The sequence below is a fragment of the Schistocerca gregaria genome, chromosome 1, assembly GCF_023897955.1.
Source record: "Schistocerca gregaria isolate iqSchGreg1 chromosome 1, iqSchGreg1.2, whole genome shotgun sequence".
NCBI classification, from domain to species: Eukaryota; Metazoa; Arthropoda; class Insecta; order Orthoptera; family Acrididae; genus Schistocerca; species Schistocerca gregaria.
In genome coordinates this window covers 807,957,619-807,980,833 of record NC_064920.1, presented here as the reverse complement: position 1 = coordinate 807,980,833, position 23,215 = coordinate 807,957,619, and the positions used below count along the sequence as shown (strand labels likewise).

Here is a 23,215-nt window from a genome sequence, read left to right as displayed (position 1 = left end):
ATTGATTGTAAACACGAGCAGAGGTCTCTAGGCGTGATGTAAGCGCTTCAAAAACTCCGACCCAGGCCGACGTGGCCGAGACACCGCAGACGTAAACAAATGGAAACTTGCCTGAAAATTGCCGTCAGAGAGCTATCAGCTTTGACCGATGACCGTGTAAACAGTGTCGCATGTTCGGCCCTGCTTCAGTGGTTCTGTGGTAAGATAAACTGTAGGGGGAACTTTTTACCAAATTCTTAGTTTTCCCGTGAAGTCGACGCAATTTTCTTATTTATCAGTCGACATTAATTTTCCCTTGTTGTAAATTATAAGCACAACATTAAGTAGTATTTGAAAATTGACAAAGTGTATAAATGACGCCATAATGTGTCTGTCAATCAGCTCTTTAACCCAGGTCGGTATCAGTGAAAAAGTTTGTGTTCTTGATCGGAATGACTTAAGGTAGAAAAGAAAATTTTATCCGTAAAATTTGCTGATAAAGTACGTTCTGCCAGTGAGAAAAATGGCGCCTCGTGTAATTCACCGCTATTGTTTGCTATTTAGTTAGTGCTTTCTGCACTTACGAAAGAAGACAACTACCGTCAGACCACATGCAGTCTAATAAGTGATACATGTTTGCTTTATTACGGTTGCGATCTTATTGCGAACAATATTCCTACCATGAAAACTTTGCTGTTGCAAGAAGCCTTTTTCAGAAACATAACATTCATAATTTTTGATACACTTTTCATTTAAAACGAGAGGAGGCAGCGACTGTTAGAAATGAAAATTGTGTAGCAGCCACAAGCCGCATGTAACTTTTTCTCTATTTTTACGTTTCTCACTCCACCGGCACGAACATCTTCAGATTTATGTAACATACAGCCACACGTTACAAATATCGGACTGGATATATACGTATACAGTTGTAACGGCTCTACAAGTTTAATTTCACTTTTATATGTTTTAGCAAACAACCAACGTTCATAAACATGTCATAACCATTATTAATTCCTTTTTATTCCGTAATTTCATTATTTCATTTCACTCAAGATTAACGACCATTATTATACTAATTTAATAATACTGTAGGAGTTGGATTGATTGGGAATACTGGAAATAAGTACGAATACACAAGTAAAGATAAAATATTGTTTTATTTCTTTATGAAACTATTTTCTGCTTTTCTTTAAAAAAAGAGGAAAATGCTCTCTAAGAGCTACACTTTCACGTACAAAAATATTCTATAGGCGTTAACATACGCCTCTTACACTATTTTGTAGTATTATGTACAGGAAACATGTATGTTCTCAATAAACTCTCATAAATACACACATGCACACATTCAAACATTGAAGGCTATCGACATAGTCGGTAAAATACTGCGCGGTACGGTTTCCACAAGTCACACACAAATAAGTACACATATGAGGAAATGGTATTGACTGTAATGAAATGATGTGTATGACATAGGGAATGGAACTCTCTGGACAGTCTAATTCCAGCCTGTGATATGGAGCGCAGATATGTCAATAACATGGTCACTGCTTAAGAATTAAAAGCACTTTGTACTTGCGACTTACATCTAAATTCCAGTATCAAAATTACATATTGAATAATATGACTTGTTCTGTGGTTCTGCCTCACAATGTCTGGAATTGTTATTTCTGCTCTTCTTGGAAGACAAAATGGTCATCGTACTGTTACAAGTGTAAGCGAACAGTCATTGTACTGTTACAAAAGCATGGAGGCTTCGTTACAATTGTTATGGTACAACATTGGTCTTTGATTTGAAAAAGGTGTGAATTGGTTGATGTGTCCATTAAACGGAAGATCCATTAAGCAGGGATACCACAGCAGTGCCTGCCGCATATCTTCCAGATGTGAGACACAAATTACAAGCAGAGATCAGAAATAAAACTATAACTTACGAAAGGCAACATTAGACGGAGAATCATTAACACAAAACGGTTGGGGGTTACAATTCGGGCTGGTAACCATCTACAGACGAAATACTGTTAAGGATTTTTAACATCCTCTGAACACTTAAGCTTGTACTAGAATTGACTTAATACAATGACGTCCCCTCTACTTGACGAAATTTGTACTTTGAACTGGTATGAAGTCTTTGAGGCCTGGGCGACGAAGAGCAATGATCGCGGGATCACTGACTGCACCCTCGGCTGTCAAACGCTCAGAATTCGGGTAACGTAAGCAGAGGAGAGGTCACTGGGCAAAGAGATCAGTGGCTGTTTCCTTCAGAGCTGTTCGCACAGACAAGTGAGTGGCGAAATGGGTGCACACTGTGGACACGAGTCAGGAGCAGCAGCCGCTGTCGTGCGGCGGCCCGGCAGTGAGTGTCTCGGAGATGACTAGTTACGAAAACGGCGCAGCAGTCGCGCGTGGAGTCCTGCTGCACGGTGACACGGAGAAGACACACAGTTTGACACCAGCACAGCCAGAGCGTCTGCCGCAAAGCGAGGGCGCTCTCGAAGCAGAGGAGGCTGCGACCAGCAGCCGTGGCAGGATCGTGGCAACAGCAGCAGCGCCGTGCGCTAGGAACTTGCGGCCGCCTCACGCGCTGTCCTCGGCGGATAGGAAGTCCAGCGCCTCCTCCATGGGCCTCTCCACAAGGCACACCTGTAACACAACGCACAGGACCGTTAGTTTAGGCAGGCGAAAGGCCACTAAGTCACATTTTGGTTCATTCATTATCAAACAGATTGAACACAATTCCGAATTCTAGGGGTTGTCATTTGAAAAGAAATGGCAGTGACTGTGTTGTTAAAGACGTACGATGCAATGCATGCATATCCGAAGTAAAGTTACATCGCACTTAGTACAACAGGCACTGCTATTTCAATTTCTTCTCCAATACCAGGCCCTTGACTCTCAATCAATACATCCTTTGGCGACGGGAATATACGAAACGTGCGGGTGCAAGTTGTGACACATGGACGACCGCTTATGAAGGTTTGCGTCTGGCCATGATTCGTTCATGGATAGCCGAAGCCGTTAAAGCAACAGCTCGCAAAAAGCGGAAAATCCGTGTTAATCTTGAGTGGAATGAAAGAATGAAATTGAGGAATAAAAAGGAATTAAAATTGGTTATGTCATGTTTATGAACGCTGGGTGTTGCTAAAACATATGAAAAGTGAAATAAACTTGTAGAGGCGCCACACCTGTATACTTATATATACAGTCCGATATTTGTAAAGTGTGGCAGTATGTTACATAATTCTGAAGATGTTCGTGTCGGTGCAGTGAGAAATGTAAAAATAGAGAAAAAGTTACATGCGACTTGTGGCTGCTACACAATTTTCATTTCTAACAGTCGCTACCTCCTCTCATCCCCTGGCGCAAATTTTCATCGTCGTCATTCCTATACACAGCCGATGGTGGTTCATAAACACAACTGCGAATATATTTCCTGCAGTGACATGAGGTACAAATGGATAGACCAACTTACAGTTGCAGTCGACCTGTGCAATGATACGTACTCGCACGATGTGCAACTTAATATTGCAATATCTACTGCAGTACGGTTGATCAAGATAATTAAAGTATACCCGTTGGTTCTAACTTACATTTCAGGGAAAAGACATCAGGGTGTAACTTCCATAGAAGTGGGGAAACTGTTGAGTGTAATAACTTTAGGGGAAGATAGAGATATCCATATACTCAACAAATAATGCAAGACCTTTGGTGCAAGTGCTACTCTGACATGAAGAAGTTGGCAGAGATGAGGACGTCGTGATGGGTCGCACCAAACAGCAGACTGATGGCCACACAAAGAAAACAAAAAAAGACTATGAAGGCCTATTCTGTTTTCCTCATCTGATGACTAGAAATACTCTGTAGGTAAGGTGTTAACTTGTTTTTAGGTCTATCCTTGTAACAATCTGCTTGAAACTAGTACCATATTGAATACGAAAGAGATAAAAAGAAGTCTTAGTCATGTTGAAGGCCTAAAATGATGTACAGGAAAAATTTAAAATAGGATTTTCGGAAGCGGAATTGAATTTTTCTCACCCCTTAATTCGAATACAGTGTTTTAATTGCGTTGCCCGTCTTCTATTAGGTACAAATGTTTGATTGCTATTGAACATTCCGTAATTATCTCCTGACATACACTGAATATTGGAAACGCTGGATCCGCAGAGCGTCACTGGACAACCGGCTTGGGTGAGTTAGAGAAACCACGCAGAGACCATGACCCGAATGCGGGTATGACAGCACAGGGCCGGATAGGTGTTCACACTCGAAAACGTATTCCTGCAGATCACAAACAGGATAGTGTTCACTCTCGTATTACTTTCGAGCTATAAAAATTCGTAGTTAGTAAAACAGCGTTATAATGTCAAATTATAAATGTCTGTTAAGAGATAAGGATAACTATAAGAACAAGTACTGGTTTTGGAAGCGAAAGAGGACATTAGTTGTCAGGACAGTGAACTGCTAACCACACACCGTTTTAACCTGACACCTACTGACGTATTTGAAAGACAATGATGCACCGGTGAGCAACATCACCTAGAAATCTTGGGTATGATCGCGGAATTAAATCAGTATCCAGTTACGAAGTCATTAGCGCCATAAGCATTTTTTTTATTTTATTTTATTTGTTTTTTTTTATTATCTACCAAAGCAGTAGAGAAACCGTGCAACAGGCAAAGACACACCAAACTTCATTGTAGGGAAATTGTGAAATAATTAGCAGTACTTTCAAAGTTACATAAAACTGAACTGGTCAAGACTTGACATGCTGTGGCTTCTTTCAACGAAGCGAATGCAGCATATTAATTATTCGGCCGAACATTTCACAAAGATCGAAATAGCCGAAGCACTTCTTTTTCCCTTCATTTTCATAGCAGCTCACTGCCATTTACGTATTTACCCAACCTCACAAACCGACAGTCCTCATCTAAACATACTACTGATGACAATTTCTTCCAAAGGCCGAGACCGCCCCCACCCTCACCACTTTCTTATCGGAAAACCAAGAACGAAATGCTAGGATTAAGAAGGGCGTAAGAGAGGAATGCAATCTTTCGCTCGTGCTGTTCAGTCTGTACATGGAAGAAATAACTATGGAAATAAGAGAAAGATTAAAGAGTGGGATTAATATTCGGGGTGAAAGGATATCAAGAATATTTGTTGGCGGCATTTTTATCGGAACTGCAGAATCCGTTGAGTGGAATGGTCTGACGACTAGAGAGAATAAACCGAAAGAAGACTAAAAAATGAGGAACAGAAAAAATGACAATTGTGAGGAACTTTACATTATATTGGTGATCACGAACTAGACGAACTGCTACGTTTGAAGTAAAATAACTCGTGATGATCGAAGCAAGGATGGCATTAAATGCAGACCAGCAGAGAAAAAAAAGGGCATTCCTGGCCAAAAGAAGTTCTCTAGTGTCAATTTGTGGAAAAAATAGTGAGAAAGTGCATCGGGAGCACGGCGCTGTATAGTAGTGTATAATGAACTCTGAGAAAATTGGAACAGAGCAGAGCGTCACTATTTGAAATATGATGCTGAAGAAGAATGCTGCTGAATGTTAAGTGGACTGAAATATTAATGAATGAAGAGGGTCTCCGCAGAATACCGGACATACCGAAATCACTAACGACAAGATGGGACAGGATGAGAAGACGTGTGAAAATAACTCTCATGGTACCAGAGCGAACTGTAAAGGAAGACAGATACTGGAATAAATACAACAATTGAGGATGTAGGTTGGAAGCCCTATTCTGAGACGAAGGGGTTGGCTCAGGGTTAGGAATGAAAATATATATATTTTTAAACATACCCTCTTCAGAGTTGTTAGCCCAACATTTATGATGAGGAACTGTGGCTCGTAACTGTAAAACAAGAGTGGGGGGTGAGCTACTGACCTGGTAGGAGTCTGGCGTGACGGTGGCGCCCGTGTTGCCCTTTAGGCTGGGCAACGGCTGACCCTCTGGCAAGCGCAGGTCGAAGACGTGCAGCAACGACGAGAAGAAGAGGAACAGCTCCATGCGCGCCAGCACGTCGCCCAGGCACATGCGCCTCCCTGCGGACACCGCGTAAAGCGCGCGCTCTCACAACAGTCTCACCAAACGCGGACGCTGGCTAGCAGCACCCGGTTCGAAATGGATCGATACACTGCTGGTGCAGCGAGGAGTGACAACTCACCGACTCCGAACGGCAGGAAGAACTCGGGTTTGGTGACTTTGCCCTCGGCATTGAGGAAGCGCGTCGGCTCGAACTTCTCGGGGTCCTCCCAGAGCGTGGGATCCATGTGCACGGCGTGAAGCAGCGGCACCACGTGCGCGTCTTTGGGGATCATGAAGCCGTTCAGGTACACGTCTCTGCGAAAGAAGGACGCGGAGCATTAAAACAGGGTCACAAAACACACAGGGATCGTGGGACTTCAGCTGCAGCAGATTGGTTCAAATGGCCCTAAGCACTACGGGACTCAACTCTGATCCCATCAGTCCCCTAGACTTAGAACTACTTAAACCTAACTAACCTAAGGACATCACACACATCCATGCCCGAGGCAGGATTCGAACCTGCAACCGTAGTAGCAGTGCGGTTCCGGACTGAAGCGCCTAGAACCGCTCGGCTACAGCAGCAGAGAAATGTGATTTGGCAGTGGATTCATCCTGGCAACATGGCCGTGGATGTAGCGTACTTTTGACCACATAGGACCACTGAACTCCTATTTTTTATTAAGTACGGCACTTCCATCTTATGGGGACGACAATAGTTTCTTTAAAGTCAGTACCACCATTAGACCGTTTTTTATTTGCAGTGTTTCATTTACACGATCATGATTTCGGCTTCAAAGTGCCGTTACCATTATCGTGTAAATGTAATACTGCAAATAAAAAAGTCTATGGCCCCACATGAAAAAATTATTAAACGATAATAGTTGCTGTATCTATATTTTTAAAAGACTCGTTTCGGCCGTTTTAAATGGTTATTTTCAGCTCAATGTACTGCACAAGAATGTTGTCTGAGATTTAAAAACCGATTATCTATAAAATAAATGTGATTATGAATGAAAATAAAAGCGTTTTCGGTTATGTAAGACATTAGGGAACAGACGAAAAGAAAAGTTTTCCGAGAACATTCCATACACTTCGCATAGGAAAAGGTGAAAAAACAGCTGAATCTGTGGCAAAGTGCAAGGTATTTTAAAACCCCTTAACGTAGATTTCGTGTCTTCTTCAGAAGGATCAATAATAAACACTGGTTGCGTGACGTTGTGTAGGTACGTTAAATATGTAGCTATAAGGCATAAATGAAGATCAAATTCACCTCCATTCACTTTCTAAAGACCGTCAGCACGACATTTTGCTGTTTTCCTATTACGGAGATGAATCTGGCCTTCATTTATACCTTATGCCTACATATTTAATGTCCCTCCGCAACATCGTGTAACCTGTGCTAATTATTGATCCTTCTGAACAAGACATTTTTCAAGGCGGCGGGACCTAGATTAAAGCGTTTTCAATAAACCTTTTACTACTGAAACGTATATGGCTGGTTTTTTTCCGCCTTTTCCTATACGGAGAGTACATTACAGTGGTTACCTGCAGCCAATTTTTGGGACATTCAGTTCATTAAATTCTGAAGTTTATCTGTAAAAACTGTTCAGAGTTATGGAAATAATTCCTCATGTCACACAGCCGAGTGGTTCTCGGTGCTTCAGTCTGGAGCCGCGTGATCGCTACGGTCGCAGTTTCGAATCCTGCGTCGGGCATGGATGTGTGTGATGTCGTTAGGTTTAAGTAGTTCTACGTTCTAGGGGACTGATGACCTCAGATAAGTTCCATAGTGCTCAGAGCCATTTGAACCATTACGTCACACACACCAGACCCGCAAACGACGCAGAACACCTGCAGTGACTAAACAAATCCGTCTGCTTTAGCTTACGTGACTCTGAATTTAAACGACGGAATCTTAAGTAGGCGTGATGGCGCTGGGTCTGAGGTGACTTGACTCGAGGGGAGAGCGTTTCTAATTCGAAGCTGATATCCTAAATGACGACAAGTGATTCCTCGGATGAGGCCAAGGCCGACAGCGCCGAGCTAGCTGCAGAGCGGGCCCTGCGGCTCACCTTGTGGCGGCGTGCGTGGTGCCGAGCGGGACGATACTGGAGCGGCGCAGCACCTCGAGCAGCGTGGACTCGGTGTACGGGAGGTACGGCAGGTCCTCGAGGCGCGGCAGCCGGCGCCGGCCGACTACCTGGTCCAGCTCCTCCTGCACGCCGCGCGCCACCTCGGGCTGGTGCAGCATGAACACCACCGCCCACTGCAGCGTCGTCTTGATCGTCTCCATGCCCGCCGAGAACAGGTCGCCGATTATCTGCTGCATCTGGCGGTCTGCGGACACAAACACGCCGGCTCAGTCACGCACTCGCACCTCCGAGCTAGGCGTCGGCAAACAGCTACAGTTGTTACTATACTACACCAAGTATTGCACTTATTCCCTAGCCTTTGAAGGGATTATATATGCCTAGAAATACGCGTAACTGAACATCGATATACTGTAGTTGCTTGCAACACTCATTCATAATTTCGCTTCTTTTACGAGTTTTCTTAAGCTGTGTAAGTAAAATAGGGTCAGTGATACGCCCAATCAATAATAAACGCACTGACATGTCAAACGAAGTCTTTTACCTCCAGTTAATTATTTGCTGCTTTAAAGATGAAACGTATGTCTTGGTTACAGGATATACGAACCAAATCCATAATCTACAACAAATTCTCGTACTATTGAATCAGCAAGATGTGATCCACAACGAGACTGGAAACTTTTATTTCACTGCTTATCTGTGTTAGTTCCATATTACAACAACACAGTGTGGACTAGCAGCTTATGCTCAACTCGACATATACTTTATTTGAATAGTGCTGATAAGAGATAAAGACCATCTTACGACACTGAGCACTAAACTTGGCATACGATTCAAGCTGCAGACTACATGAAATCGACTCCAGAATGATCTCACAGCACTACTAGTTCTGAAACAATAAAGACTAAGCTGCAGATCTTTTCAGTGTCACATGTTCACTGTAGCAAATTATCGCCTACATTATCACGGCGATTAATTTACAATTAACCATAATGCAGACTGGTAGCCTATCCCAATTATTTGGAGAATACTACCAAGCAGTTACAGCCATATGTAAAAAAAGCCTTGAATTTGGAAGGCAGAATCTTATATAGGGTGATTCAGTATTATCCTACAAAATTTCAGAGCCGTTGAAGAAGCGCCAGCGTATCACTTTGAGGTAACGGACCCTGGTCCGGAAACGACCGAGTCGACAATTGTAAGCGAAAATCGTTCCGATACCTCTTGATAGTGGAATACATGTAATAGTACTGTTGTTAAGATCATCAAAGTAATAGCCTGTATCAAAAGAAGCAAAAAATGTCTACTACATATGGGCTTTAAAATGCATACGTTCAGAGCTATGAGCACCTTTTCAGTATAGGAGATGAGTTTCACAGTATCGAAGATGAACAAGTCATCATAGCTCTTAAGTTGTGCATTTTAAAGCCCATACTTACTAGACATTTTTTTCTTGTTTTGGTCCAGACAACCACCTAGTCTACGATCTTAGCCGCAACAGCACCGTACATGTATTCATAATATCAGAACGATTTCCTCTTACAAATTTCGAATCGGTCGTTTCCGCACCAGGGGCCTCAGATCTACACTTACCCTTCTCCGCCATCCCTGAAAGTTTGTAATATCATCAGGGAATCATCTTTTTGTGCGTTTAGTTTGAGGAAAATAGCTATAGCCAACGTATTCGTTGCGAGGGAACTCATTAACTGTACAGGTATTTATATGCCGTCTATTTTTCAGTCCCAGTTGCACTTTTTTTTTATACAGTATGTCTAGTTCTAGTAGCCCTGGATCGTCTCCGGATTTACGTAGTTGCGTCACCAACTCGTCGGTCTCTGATCATCATGATCAATATTCTGGGGTATAGTTCCGATACAGACATGGGAGATTGCTGACCAATTACACAGGTCTAAGATGATGAAGGAAGACCAAACTAATCATACTCTGTCTAAAGCGTCCAACTGGGACACCTATCAATTAAAGCTGGTCTGTGCCAAGCGATCTTTTCGTTTTCTAAATCTATTGCCCTGTTCCTGATCGAAACTCGATCGTTTGTGCGTGTTGCAGCACGAGAGTCTAATTCCGGAATCTGATCTAACGGCAGTGAACTCACCGTGATCCTTGCCTTCGAAGAGCAGCTTGTCCCGCTCCTCCTCCTTGGCGTGCTCGATCTCGAGCAGGTAGGTGTCCACCAGGTCCCTGATGTTTGACCGGTCGAATGTCTCGCGGTGGCTGTCCACCGTCTGCTGGAAGAAGTTGGCCATCTCGCGCCGGTTGAGGTCCAGCTTGCGCTTGGCCGCCCACAGGCCGGGCATCGGCAGCCACTTGAGCGCCGGCACGAAGTTGATCCACGCCATCTCGCCGAACAGCCGGAAGCCCTCCTCGACGAGGTCCATGAAGCGCTGGAAGCGCGAGTCGCCGTGCTGGAAGCGCACGCTCATGATGAGCTCGCAGATCACGTTCGACACTGACGTGGCCAGCACCGGGTTGAGGTCGGTGGGCGCGCCCTTCAGGTCGGACAGCGTCCTCAGCACCGACTCCACCTCTTTCTGCGAAACGACCAACAAGCGCGGAATGATGCTTCGGCCCGAGTGCTGCTTCATCGCAGAGTAAATGACCAAACATCAATAGCTAAAGCTTTGAAAAGATCTTTATAACTGTCGACCTGTCTACATGACAATCTGCTGTTCCTCAACATAGCGTGATTGGAGGCAAGCGAACTATCCGTGTTACAAGCAAAAGTTATTTATAATCACTGGTAACTAGTTTCAGATAAAACGGCTAACCATCTTCAGATCAAATAAGACAAACATAGCACCAGGCCTGTAGGAGACACAGTGCCATCAATGAAATACAAGCTTATGTATTACAGCGTGCACAAGCATTTCTTGATGACAATGTGTCTGCTACAGGCCACAAGGTTTGAAACGGCAATATTTGGTTGCTTCCAGCATTCTGGATGTTATCGGACAGTAACTCTTGTTGTATTGTGACACAAAAATATAGCCAGAGCTGCAAGTAACATTAGGTGTCTTATGTAGTAAGTGATCGGTTTTGGGTTGATTAGTTAACTCGAAACCAGTTACCTACCAAACAAACACCTATTTTATTCGCAGCTCTGGCAGTTTTATGTACCACACAGCAATGTTTGTCTTATTTGATCTCGAGATGGCTAGCTGTCCACGATTATAAATAATTTTTGCGATCTTGACTAATAAACGACTATTTAGAAGAATCAAATGAAATTATATTTGTTCCAGAGTCCTCTTCACGTGTCAAACATATATAAATTATAATTATGACTGAAGCTACGAACGTAAATTGATACCAACGCCGGGATTGAAACCCGGATCTCCTAATGCATCACCCTGCCTGTGGCCGCGCACAGCTGCACATGCTACCCTCCCACACCTTCCTCCTCAATTCAAATCCCCATTCACGCTTCAGCCGACTTGGGATTACCCTTAATGGGAATTTGGACTGAGGGCAGAGGTATACTAGGGTAGTCCATGCCATCGCGCAAAGCCACTGTACCAGGGTGACGCAGTGGTCAGAGCATCTGCCTGGTGAGCAAGATACCGAGGTTCGAATCTCGGCCTTGCAAAACATTTTCATTCCTCACTTCAGTCTGCATTCATATATTATTTACAAGACTCCAATAACTCGTTATATGATAATGTGGGAGGACACAAGTTGACACTGCGTAAGTAAAAGTGTATTCTCTTCCTAGCTGGCGAAATATTATAGCCTTTATTGAAAGTATCTGCTAAATTTATTTTACAGTGCACTCTCAATTTGGAATATAGCTAAAGTGCTCGTCCAGACGCTGCACACAAGCCTCATTACTTTTCCTCGCTAGTATAGCTATGACACCTACCTTAAAGTCCATGCTACTAAAAGTACTTACTTTTGTTGTATGGTCTTTACATGCCGTATTTATACTAGAGAGAGGGGAAAATCAGGACTGTGGTTTCTTCGGACTTATCGGAAACTTCCACAAGACTGGTACAAATGATAACCTCCCCTTCATTATTCAAAAACCTCGTAACTTAACTTTTCACAACTAAATGGACGCCGGCATACCTTTCCCCGACAGATAAGACAAAATATTTATTAAAAAAGAATCCCATTAACGATCCTAGATAAAAACATTATGGCACTGCGTACTATTTTCCTCATCGGTGCAGGTGTTAAAAAGCATCCCGCAAATGACGACACTTCAGGCCTAAGAAGTTCGCCTGTTAAGCGTAGTTCCCCGTCCGAGATATGTCACAAAACAACAGACCGCGTGAGCTACGAGTTACGGCAGAGCTGAAACGGACGTCATGCGAGATAAGTTATCGCACGAGACGGTGCGGAGCGAGCATTCTGTAACACGTGACTGGTGGAGGCGTGTCCGGCGGCTAAATGTGTCCCCGAAAAAAGGACTCTCGGTCAGCAGCGATAGCGGGGAATGTAGCAATGCGCAGCGCGGCGCCTCCTTACCATGATGCGGCTCTCCATGTGCTCCTTGCCGGCTCCGATGTACTTCATGCCGAACTGGCGAAGCCGCTCGTGCAGGAAGCGCCGCTGGTCCTTCCACAGTTTGCCGTCCGTGTTGATGATACCTGCAAGATGGAAACGCACATCTCAGAATCGGTTGGCTTCCTAAATGGCAATACGAGCGCAAAATGATTCGAATTTGTAGGGCTCGTACTGGATACTGAGTAGTTACTGTTGCTTGTGCTGGAATGACAGCTCTTTCCGCCAAACTTCGGAACGCCTGACGGCACCGACCGACCGCCGTGTCACCCTCAACCGATAGCCGTCACTGCATGTGGATGTGATCATATGGTCAGCACACCTCAGTCCCAGCCTTTGTCATTTTTCGTGACCGGAACCGGTACTTCTCAGTCAACTAGCTCCTCAATTGGCCTTACAAGCTCTGAGATAACCCCGTTTGCTGACGGTCACCCATCCACGTGCTAGCAAAGTCCGACACCGCTTAACTTCGGTCATGTGACGGGAACCGGTGTTACCACTGCGGCAGTGCTATTGGCGCCATCAGATTCAATACTAGTAATAATAACGATATTGCACAATAGGACATCACCACACGCGGTATGTGCTGTCTGTCTCTCTCTACCAGACATTTTGAGGAAGAACGATAGGCTAAACTGTAATTCTACAGTACAGAGTGTGACATTGAGCTGTCGATCAACAACCGTATCCAGTTAAGAATGAACTCACATATTGCGGTTATGGTTCCGCATCAGCAGAACAATATTTCCGAACAAATGAAAATGTGTGCCGGAACGTGACTCGAACACCGATTACGCGCTCGCGGCAATCTGGAAATCCTAGTTCGAGTCTAGATCCAACACAAATTTTCATTTCATCTGAAATATTCTTCAGCTGATGCAGAATCATGATCACAATATGCGAGTTCATTCTTAAACTGTAATTATTTAACTTTTCTGGTTGCAGTATTAACTCCCATTGAATTTTCTCTCTTCTGAATCAGTAGAGGTACCTCCACTCGCTGGAATTCAGTTGTATGCTAACTTCTCGGAAATGAGATATTTTATCTATGAGCAATTACATGTTGTAACAGAAGTTTCTGATCGTCTTGTAGATATAGCTGTGCTACAACAAAGTCTCGAACGCACCGTATTCTCAGAAATTATAAGTATTTATTGACTGATACAACAGCGCGTCATACGCTATTGATACAACAAAGCGACAGAGGAATGGATGAACGGGGAACAGGGAGGGGGTGAGAGTGGTGGTGACGTGGATCAGAGACTGCCGCTTCGTCAACAACGAACTGTTTACGATAGAGCACCAGGTCCGACTAGCCAATAATGCAGTAAGCAGTCGTGGTCTCGATGAAGGAACAATCGCGGCCTCCACCTTAAATGATTAACGACATCCACCTACTTCTAAAACAGAATGGTTGTACGCAGACCCACTTTTCAGGGGCACGTCACATCGTTCTGCTGATGCTTCCGAAATTCAAATCTATCGATTCTCGGCGAGAAGAAACGGATACTTCCAGAAATGCACCGGTGCAAAGGAAGCGCTGCAACCCGGTGTGTGCAATAGCCTCTACCATTTTCAGAATCTTTCATTCCTTTCCCATAAGTCAATGCAGCAACCAGGGATGTCAAATAAAACCAAGACAGATGGGCTGTTCGAGTGCTTCTGGAATGCAATATTCAGCTGTCTGGTCAAGTACTTTTAAAGTCTAAAAAATGGCTCTGAGCACTATGGGACTTAAAACTTCTGAGGCCATCAGTGCCCTAGAACTTAGAACTACTTAAACCTAACTAACCTAAGGACATCACACACATCCATCCCCGAGGCAGGATTCAAACCTGTGGACGTAGCGGTGGCGCGGTTCCAGACTGTAGCGCCTAGAACTGCTCGGCCACTCCGACCGGCTTTGAAAGTCTGTTGGAACACTATTTATGTCGACAAAAAGGGGTACCGGAGTTCTTATATATCGCAATGGGCGTTTATTTCGGGGCTATGGTTGGGGATAGCTCTGGTATTTACGTTAGAGGTAGTTGAAATGTCTGAGGCGCATCCGTATGGTGCAATTCTTCCCTACCCTTCTCTTTTCACCTTTTATATAAGAGTTCCATGTTACGTAGGCTTCTCAGGTGATGGAAACTGCCCCAGTTTCCGGCTGCCCGTATAAATACACGTTTCTCCTACATTTATGCCGCCGCCTTTGGTGCATTGAGGTACACGTCGCGCTGGGCGGAATATTTTTTGTTGCGAGTCTCGCTTAGCGTACAACCGGTGATTAAGTTTCTGCAGAGAAACCGAGGCGGGGCGAGAGCGGCATTGCGGCCGAGTTACGGTTCTCAGAAAAGGGTGAGCGCCCGCAGCGGCACGTAGGCGCTGCACACGTGTGTCTCTGAAACAAGCCAGAGCTAGGCTTCCTGAAGAGCCCACATAGCCTCAAACTGCAAACTATATCGACCTATGCAAATGGAAAGTAAGAGTTTAAGTCTCCCCGACGCCGAGGTCACAGGATACCGAGAGCGACCTCGCTCCCTGGACGCGAGCGACGAAGAAAGTCGTAGCATTCCGCTGTACTGATACAATGAGGCCACGGAAAACTTCAGTGCTGAGAGGATATGAACCTCGCTCCCCCCGACTCCGGGTCCACCACCTATGCGACTGCACCGTGTCCAGACGTCGCTTTCAGACCCGTGGAAAATTACTCGGGTGCCGCAACAGACACTGCCGTAATCCCGCCTTTCGTTTCTGACGCAAGAAAGTAAATTGCAGGCCACAAGGCGCGAGCCGAACTGAGGATGGCGCCGATAGCGCAGAAAAAATAATCGCAATATCGGCGGCTATAAATCTTGGAAGTGCATGACTTAGGAAGGAATAAATTGTGACAAAGCACGAAGTAAAAAATTCATGGACGCATGTTCGTCCACCACATGGACGTCAAAGTGCAAATAACAAAGATAAATTTAATTTCGCTAATGAGGTCAGACTCGGCATAGATAACAGAGGCTCAACGTTGGCTGTGGAGTAGTTTCGCTGTACTCCGCCTGAGTCCTTAAAATCGTGGACCGTTTCCATCGTTACTTCTTTGTTTCTGCATCGATCTTCGTAACACTGTGCAACGCTAGAATCTCGGAGCATGCAAAAGAGAAAGAGAACAAAGCCCCGCTTTCCGCGTAGTGGATGGCCGAATAAATCACCGGTAAACAGAGCGTGCGTGAACCCGCGAATTCCTGCAGGAGCTATTTTTAAGCCGTCCTTGGAAATGTAAACGTGTTTTGTGTTTGGAGGCGGTGGACCGGCGTTCGCCAAGGCCTCCAGACTCCAGCTCCGTCCAGCAGTCGCGCCTGCAGCTGGCCGCACACAGAGCGAGCTGACAGCCCGCGGACAAACTGATTTTGACCAGAAACGTCAACAAAAGAGGTAGCAGCTCGTGGATACGTATTTACTTAGAAAACGTTTGCGTGGATCTGCAGCGTAGACTATCCTCCAGAACGAGTCAGCACGGCTAGTGAATACACAAATGCCATCCATTTGAAAACACGAAGTAGTGCCTACAGGTCCTTGTGTTTAGTTAAATAAAATCCAAAGCCTGAACAGAAACGAGCCAATCAATGTAAACACAACTGACCTAAGGCCACATTCCTTTTCAACTGTGAAAGACACCCTGTAACCAATGAAATGAAATGAATGGAAAGATCGGATGGCACTGATGACCAATAGTGCCCCACCATCCACCCCACCCCCCAACCACCACCCCCGAAGTTCGTCTACCAAGTTGCAAGGCCTTTTAGCGGACGCCTACGTGTCGACAATGCAGTCCCTGAACGGAGAAAATCTCCGACCCGGCTGGAATCGAACCCAGAACCGCTGGACGGCAGTCAGATACAGTGATCTCTCAGCTAAGGAGGCCGCCCCCTGGCCACTCTTAAACCGTCATCAAATTCAATTTGGTTGTCTTTCTCAAAATGGGATAGTCGTTCTAACAAAAGCAATCAGCCGTGTATTTTCGCTGGAAGTCTTTACTTGTTCATAAGTATTTTCAAGTTCTCTCCACGCGGTATTTCTCCACGCTATACAGAGTGTTCCAGGAGGAAAGGTCAATACTGAGAGACGTGACACGAACTGTAACCCCAAGCAGAAAAATTCTCAGAAAAGGTAAAAAGTCAGTTGTCAGCTGCATAAGGTCCAAAAAAATGGTTCAAATGGCTCTAAGCACTATGGGACTTAACTTCTGAGGTCATCAGTCCCCTAGAACTTAGAACTACTTAAACCTAACTAACCTAAGGACATCACACACATCCATGCCCGAGTCAGGATTCGAACCTGCGACCGTAGCAGTCGCACGGTTCCGGACTGCGCGCATAGAACCGCGAGACCACCGTGGCCGGCTATTCGTTATCAGTTGCGGTATTATTATAACAATGATCTGGCGCGTTCGTAACGATTCAATCATATGCTAATCAACTATCTCACTGCACTTCTAAAAAGGATTGAAATCTACATTACGGAGAAATATATTCTTCCAGATTGTCAGTCAAAACTGACTGTTTGTTTTCTATTGTTGGTTTTCTATTTACACCACAACTGCAACATTCAGTAACGCTTACAAGTGTTTTTTAGTCATCAGGTGGATCACTTATTAGGAATAACTGTTGATTTCTTAGAAGAATATATAAATCGGTTTAAAATGTCACGACTGCGTTTCAGATATACTACACTCCAGTAGATGTGGAAACAAATTTGTAGTATCGTAGATTAGAGCATTCGACAGATGAAAATACGCAAGTCATGAAATACACGGTGGCCAAAGGCCCGGGAAATACTTGTCACCTTACGATAGGCAACCCCTTAGGGTAGATTGCGGAACATAAGGTGCATAAAGTATTTGGCGAGCCTCTTTTGTTTTGGTCACGCTGCATCTACCATAGAGAAATCTGTCAAGTTATATTTCCGATGGTGTGGACAGAAATCACCAGTACGTACGAAAAACAGGCATTTACTCGGCGGGCCAAACAAGTAGCAGCGGGGCCAGTGGCCGAGCGCAGACGGAAGAGGCGCACTGCCCCGTCTCTGCAAAGCTTCACAAGCGCCAGCAGCGCCGTGGCAGCGGTCCAGCGCTGCGCCGCACCTCACCTCGCGGAGCGGGCAGCGTGCGGGCTGTTTGCGGCGCCTCGCTTGCATCAGGGCTGTCTGCGCGTGTGAACGACGAAGGTCGCCACCGCCGCCGACAGGCAGAGCTGCCACACGACACGCTTACCGACTGCCTGCTCCAGCCGCGCACGTACGTTACCCCTATTACATCCGAAAGAATCGCTCTACGATCCGCAGCAAAAAGATTCTATTCCAGCAGTAACAAGCCCAGTAAACCAGCAACATACGTAAAGTTCCGCACGTAACATGTCAGCTGAATGAGAAGTAAGGATACAACAGGCTATAAATCTTGGTAATAAGAAGGTAACAATCACAGGGGTAGTGATGTTTCCAGTACATATTTGACATGGAACAAACTAACACACAGTGTACAAAGACACGAAACCATATATAAATATAAAATTATTAAAAGCAAAAGAAATGAATGTAAACTTTTCCTATCACTGCCTGTCAGTACAACCGAGACGAAACGTAAGACAAGAAGCAAAAGAAGAAACGGTACAGTTGTTTACGGTACCCAGCAGCTGGTATAAGCCGACATTGGTCTGTACAACTTTTTCGCCGAGCGACTGAAGCACAGGCAGTTAATGCAGGCGGCACGTGGGCATCGGAGCGGGCGATGCACCCGTGATCTTGACCGACAATCCGGTCTAAATTTAATCGCCAAGTGATTCACGGCGGGAAGGTGAACAGGCGGGGAGGGGCGACACACATTCGGGATCTGCCTCCCTGCCTGCCACCTCTGCTGGTGAGCACTCTTCTGTCGTCACGCGCTCTACTCCCGCTTGCGGGCGCCACATTTTCGCGTTCTTTTCAGTGACAAAATGAAATCAAAACACCAACAGCAGTGTCGCATCAGAGTGGCTATTTCTTAGTGTGGGGGAGCAGAACAATTCCAATTTTTAATGGCTCGATACCGAACACTAGGACACTTTGAATCAATTCCTTTTGTTATTTAAATTAACAGAGATACTAGAGAAGGGTTATTTTATTCTTAATACTGAATATTGAAAATCAGAAAATGTCGTACATCAGCTGTCACACAATAAATAAAATTTAGTGTACCATACCGTCATAAGAGTCTATCATTATCGAAGGTACTAAACACAAGATATTGGCGCATGCTACGAAGGTATTTACTAACGGAAATCTCACTGTGGAGTAAATCCTACTGACCACTCGTCTTAAAATGCACTTCGTATCATTTCTTCATTGAAATTAGTCTTTAGTCACTCGACCATAAGACTATAAACTGACTGCTCGTTCGTCACACCTTGAGGTACACGCTCATCGTGCACTGTCTTTACCCGACTTCCTTAAATTTCACCTACATTTCGTATGAAGGTCAGTACATCACCTTCTAACGCACACACGGGACGCACACGGTACGTTTAAAACTGACAGCCATGTCCGAGGTGAGACTCGAAGTCATCACCTCAATTAAGGTATGACGTAAATAATGAGAGGAATGCCTACGCATCTCACACTATGTTGCTGTACAACTGCGTAAGATAACGTTAACTTTTTACTCCAAGAAATTCTACAGACTGGCACAAGAGAGCCAAAGGTGCCGGTAGTATAGTAACCAGTTGAACTACAGAAATATTAAAGGTGCACTTTTTACGAAGTGGCTCAGGAGCACCAATTGCAACGTTACGAAACAGGTCGTCGCGCAGCAAATAAAACATCGCGCTATGCGCTTTTGACCACTTAAAGTTAGGAAACAACTTCACAAACGATGTTAGAGGAGATGTAGAGAACGTAATATTGCTACTTTGTTTCGAATCGTACAGGCTATTATCAAACTAATTTTCTGCTGAGTTGTGTTTGTTTTCTATTTTCAGTCGATTTCGAAATCTTATCACTTCGTATGTTTTCAGAACGTGGTGCCCCACAGCTCTTATATATTTGAAAAATGTCACATTATCGCCTTCAGAAGCTGGCAAATGTGAATTATGTCGTCAGTCTACAAACACTGTGCCATGGTTTGTACACATTCATCTTAAAACTGTAATCTGTGTTAACACTGTGAACAGATTCATATCACTTACTTTTATGAACTTGATGATGGTCAGATGACACACTCGTGGTATAAATAATTTTCCCAGCTGCTCATGGCGGTAATATGACACTTTTCAATGATGACTTCTTGTTACATTATTTCGGTAACTATGCTGAAGTTTCAGAATGAGCCATAAAACGCCACGAAATCGATTGAAATAAATAAACAAATGCAGATAAGCGAAAATTTAGTAAAAAAATAGCCTGCGTGAGACAAATTAATTTACAAGCGAAGTGTCGCGTAAGTAACGAGATGATACTGTGAGGGCCGGAGGCCACAGCTTACCGTATCCGCCGAGGATGTTGCTGAACTCGTTGTGCGGCCTGGCGGTGAACTCCTCGCGGCGGAAGGCCTCGCGGATGATGCGGTGGTCGGAGAGGACGACGAGCAGCTGGTTGCCGCAGCGCGTGCTGAACATGGGGCCGTAGCGGCGCGCCAGCTTGCCGAAGTGGAGGTGCGCGTCGGGCTGCAGGAAGGGCAGGTAGCCGACGAGCGGCAGCCCCCAGGGCCCGGGCGGCAGGCGCCGCATCAGCGACAGGCGCCGCAGCAGCGCCGCGGCCAGCAGGGCCACGCACACGAACACCAGCGGCGCGCCGTCGAGCGCCTTGAGCGAGCGCAGCGCCCACGACTGCAGCAGCAGCATGTCTAGACGTGGCAGCGGAGGACAGACAACGGGACGCGCCCGCGCGCCCGCCTTTATAACGCGCCGCCGCGCCGTGGGAGTGGCCTGCCCCCCACCACCGGCCGCGACGCCCGGGGTGGGGGTGGCACCGCCTCCCCGGGTCCTCGGGCCCAGCGCCCAGGGAGCCGCGCCGGCTCGGTGCGTGCGACGCGCCGCCACCCACGGCGACATCCCCCTCGTACGCGCCTTTCACGTTCCACCTCCCGCCGGACACATTATTACCACCTCACTTCGTCTCTCGCACCATTCAACTCTCACTCGCACCATATTTATGTTTATTTACTCTTCTTTTTATGCACCACTATTTTATATATAATTTTATAGCACAGCATACCAAGCACATAATAATTTAAAAACATCCCTGTATAATTTGTTATTTAATGTAACTGAAAATAAAGGGCGGCGCTAAATACGTGTTAAAAGTGTTTGTCTATGGGGTTTCATCGTATGCTGCAAATAATTCTCCTTAGATATTATTCTGCTGTAGCTCTGAAAATTCTATAGATCACCCACTGATGTCTCAGGCCACGTTTCAGAATGGAAGAACTAACACTGAAACACGTTCAAGCCGCTGCTCCATTTAATCCACAAAAGTCACTGTTTGGTGCACAATCTGTGCAAAACGCATTCTTGGGCCCATTTCTATGGAGGAACCTTTCACAGAAGACAAATATAGACGAGCCCTGGACAACGCCGCCGAATTCTCTGAAACTACTGGTTCCCGTTCCATTTGCGTCAAGCGACATTCAGACATCAGATCGCCACCTGAACACGTTAGCATCCATTGGACATGGTGTGCAATGGCGCCTATACAGCCACGACCTCCACCCCTGTGACTAATTGTTATGAGGTTATCTGAAGGGCAGAGTCCTCAAAGATGGTCCTGCAACACACCAGGATCTCCGTACTGCGATTTCCAGGGAGGTTTATGCAGTCTAAACTGATGATTGCTGCAGAAGGAAACCACTCTGAAAACTTTTTGCAATTAACTTTCATTATGTCTGCTATAGCATAAATATGATAACAAGAATACGTCACCCCTTTTAGGGTATTAGCAGACAAAAATTTTCTGATACGTAATTTGCAGCACCCTCTTGTTTCTATTATCTCAAACTGACCTGTCTCTTGCAGTGTGACCCACCTTCAGATATGACAAACAGCATAAAAAGAAATTACTCTTTTTAATTCTTCAAAACTGTAAACACAGAATTAGAAACCAGTTGCCATTTATTTCTATTCTTTAACAGATCTCCAGATGAGCGACATGGCCCCAAATCAGATAGTTGCCTGCCGCGGTGGCCGAGCGGTTCTGGGTTCCGGAACCGCGCGACTGCTACGGTCGCAGGTTCGAATCCTGCCTCGGGCATGGATGTGTGTGATGTCCTTATGTTAGTGGGTTTAAGTAGTTCTAATTCCTAGGGGACTGATGACCTCAGATATTGTCCCATAGTGCTCACGCCGCGCGAGATTAGCCGAGCGGACTAAGGCGCTGCAGTCATGGACTGTGCGGCTGGTCTCGGCGGAGGTTCGAGTCCTCCCTCCGGCATGGGTGTGTTTGTTTGTCCTTATGATAATTTGGGTTAAGTAGTGTGTCAGCTTAGGGACTGATGACCTTAGCAACTAAGTTCCATAAGACACACGGAAAACAAAAGTAGTTCTTGATTTAAACCTGTCACTATTAGAAACTAAATAACAATGTTATGCTACGTCATCATTATCGTCACATAGTGATCATTTTCCTTCCTATGCTGGCTTTGGGTGGATACGACTGACATTGCGACATTTTTCCAAGCTGTGTTTTCTTCATCGGCCTCTTGGTCAGTGGCGTCCTCCGTATCTCTCTTCACATATGAAATATCTATAATCATTCCATAACTGCGTCTTAGCTACATCTTTGCACAACAATGAATCTTTCTCAATTCGTGTCTTCATTTCAGCCATAGAACACAGAAATGAACTCGCCTGTGATCTGCGTCTTGTCCTAAATCACTCTGCATTCGGGAGCAAACTAAAGCTTAACCTGTTATCAACCGTGTAGCTTCCCTCTTCGCAATTTTAGCTGTTTCTCTTGTGTCAAAAAGTGAACCAGAATCTCTGCAGAATTATAAACTATGCGCGCTTTTCTCATTCTTATCTGTTTCAGCGTTCTCCCTTCCATCTCATCTGCTAATTCTACACTACTATCTCCCGTTCTTCGTCTGACCACTCAACGCCAACGCACTCTCCATATTAATATCTTCTGTGCTGCAACCGTAAATTTATGTTATTGGCATTCAGTAAGAATGCAGTGAGAAAATAACTTCACGCTGAGTTAATGAAGGACGACATTTCTTAAATTCCTTAAATTCATTACCATATATTATAATTATTGTTGTCGTTATTATTATTATCGTTATTATTGTAATTATCAAAACTGGAAAATAAATAATATCATAATGTTGCCTCACTAAGAATGTTTTGTTAGATGTAAGACAGAGTCTGACAATACACTGTCTCGATGGGCGAAATAAATAAATAACACGTGCTGCTTCAACTACTGGCTTTAACGCCGAATATCCAGTCTTTTCTTTTTCGTAGCTTTCAAAACACTCACCTGCGTTACTCCGTTTTCCGTTTAAGTTCGGCAACGCAGTCTTCACCTCGCCAAGGGGACGCGCTTTCTCCACCATCCCAGCTGTGTTCACTACCTTTTTCCCAGGCCCT

The 23,215-nt window shown here is 45.0% G+C and overlaps 1 protein-coding gene across 1 annotated transcript; it reads right to left on the bottom strand.

Moving 5' to 3' along the window:
- Window positions 1–1,117: 1,117 nt before the first annotated feature.
- Window positions 1,118–20,498, bottom strand: LOC126270657 (cytochrome P450 18a1). The gene is made up of 7 exons (XM_049974087.1): window positions 20,116–20,498; window positions 12,594–12,715; window positions 10,222–10,657; window positions 8,091–8,355; window positions 6,158–6,333; window positions 5,878–6,035; window positions 1,118–2,619 (listed from the first exon to the last, which is right to left on the bottom strand). The coding sequence occupies exons 1-7, from the start codon at window positions 20,471–20,473 to the stop codon at window positions 2,554–2,556; spliced, it is 1,581 nt and encodes a 526-aa protein (XP_049830044.1). The 5' UTR covers window positions 20,474–20,498; the 3' UTR covers window positions 1,118–2,553.
- Window positions 20,499–23,215: the final 2,717 nt, after the last annotated feature.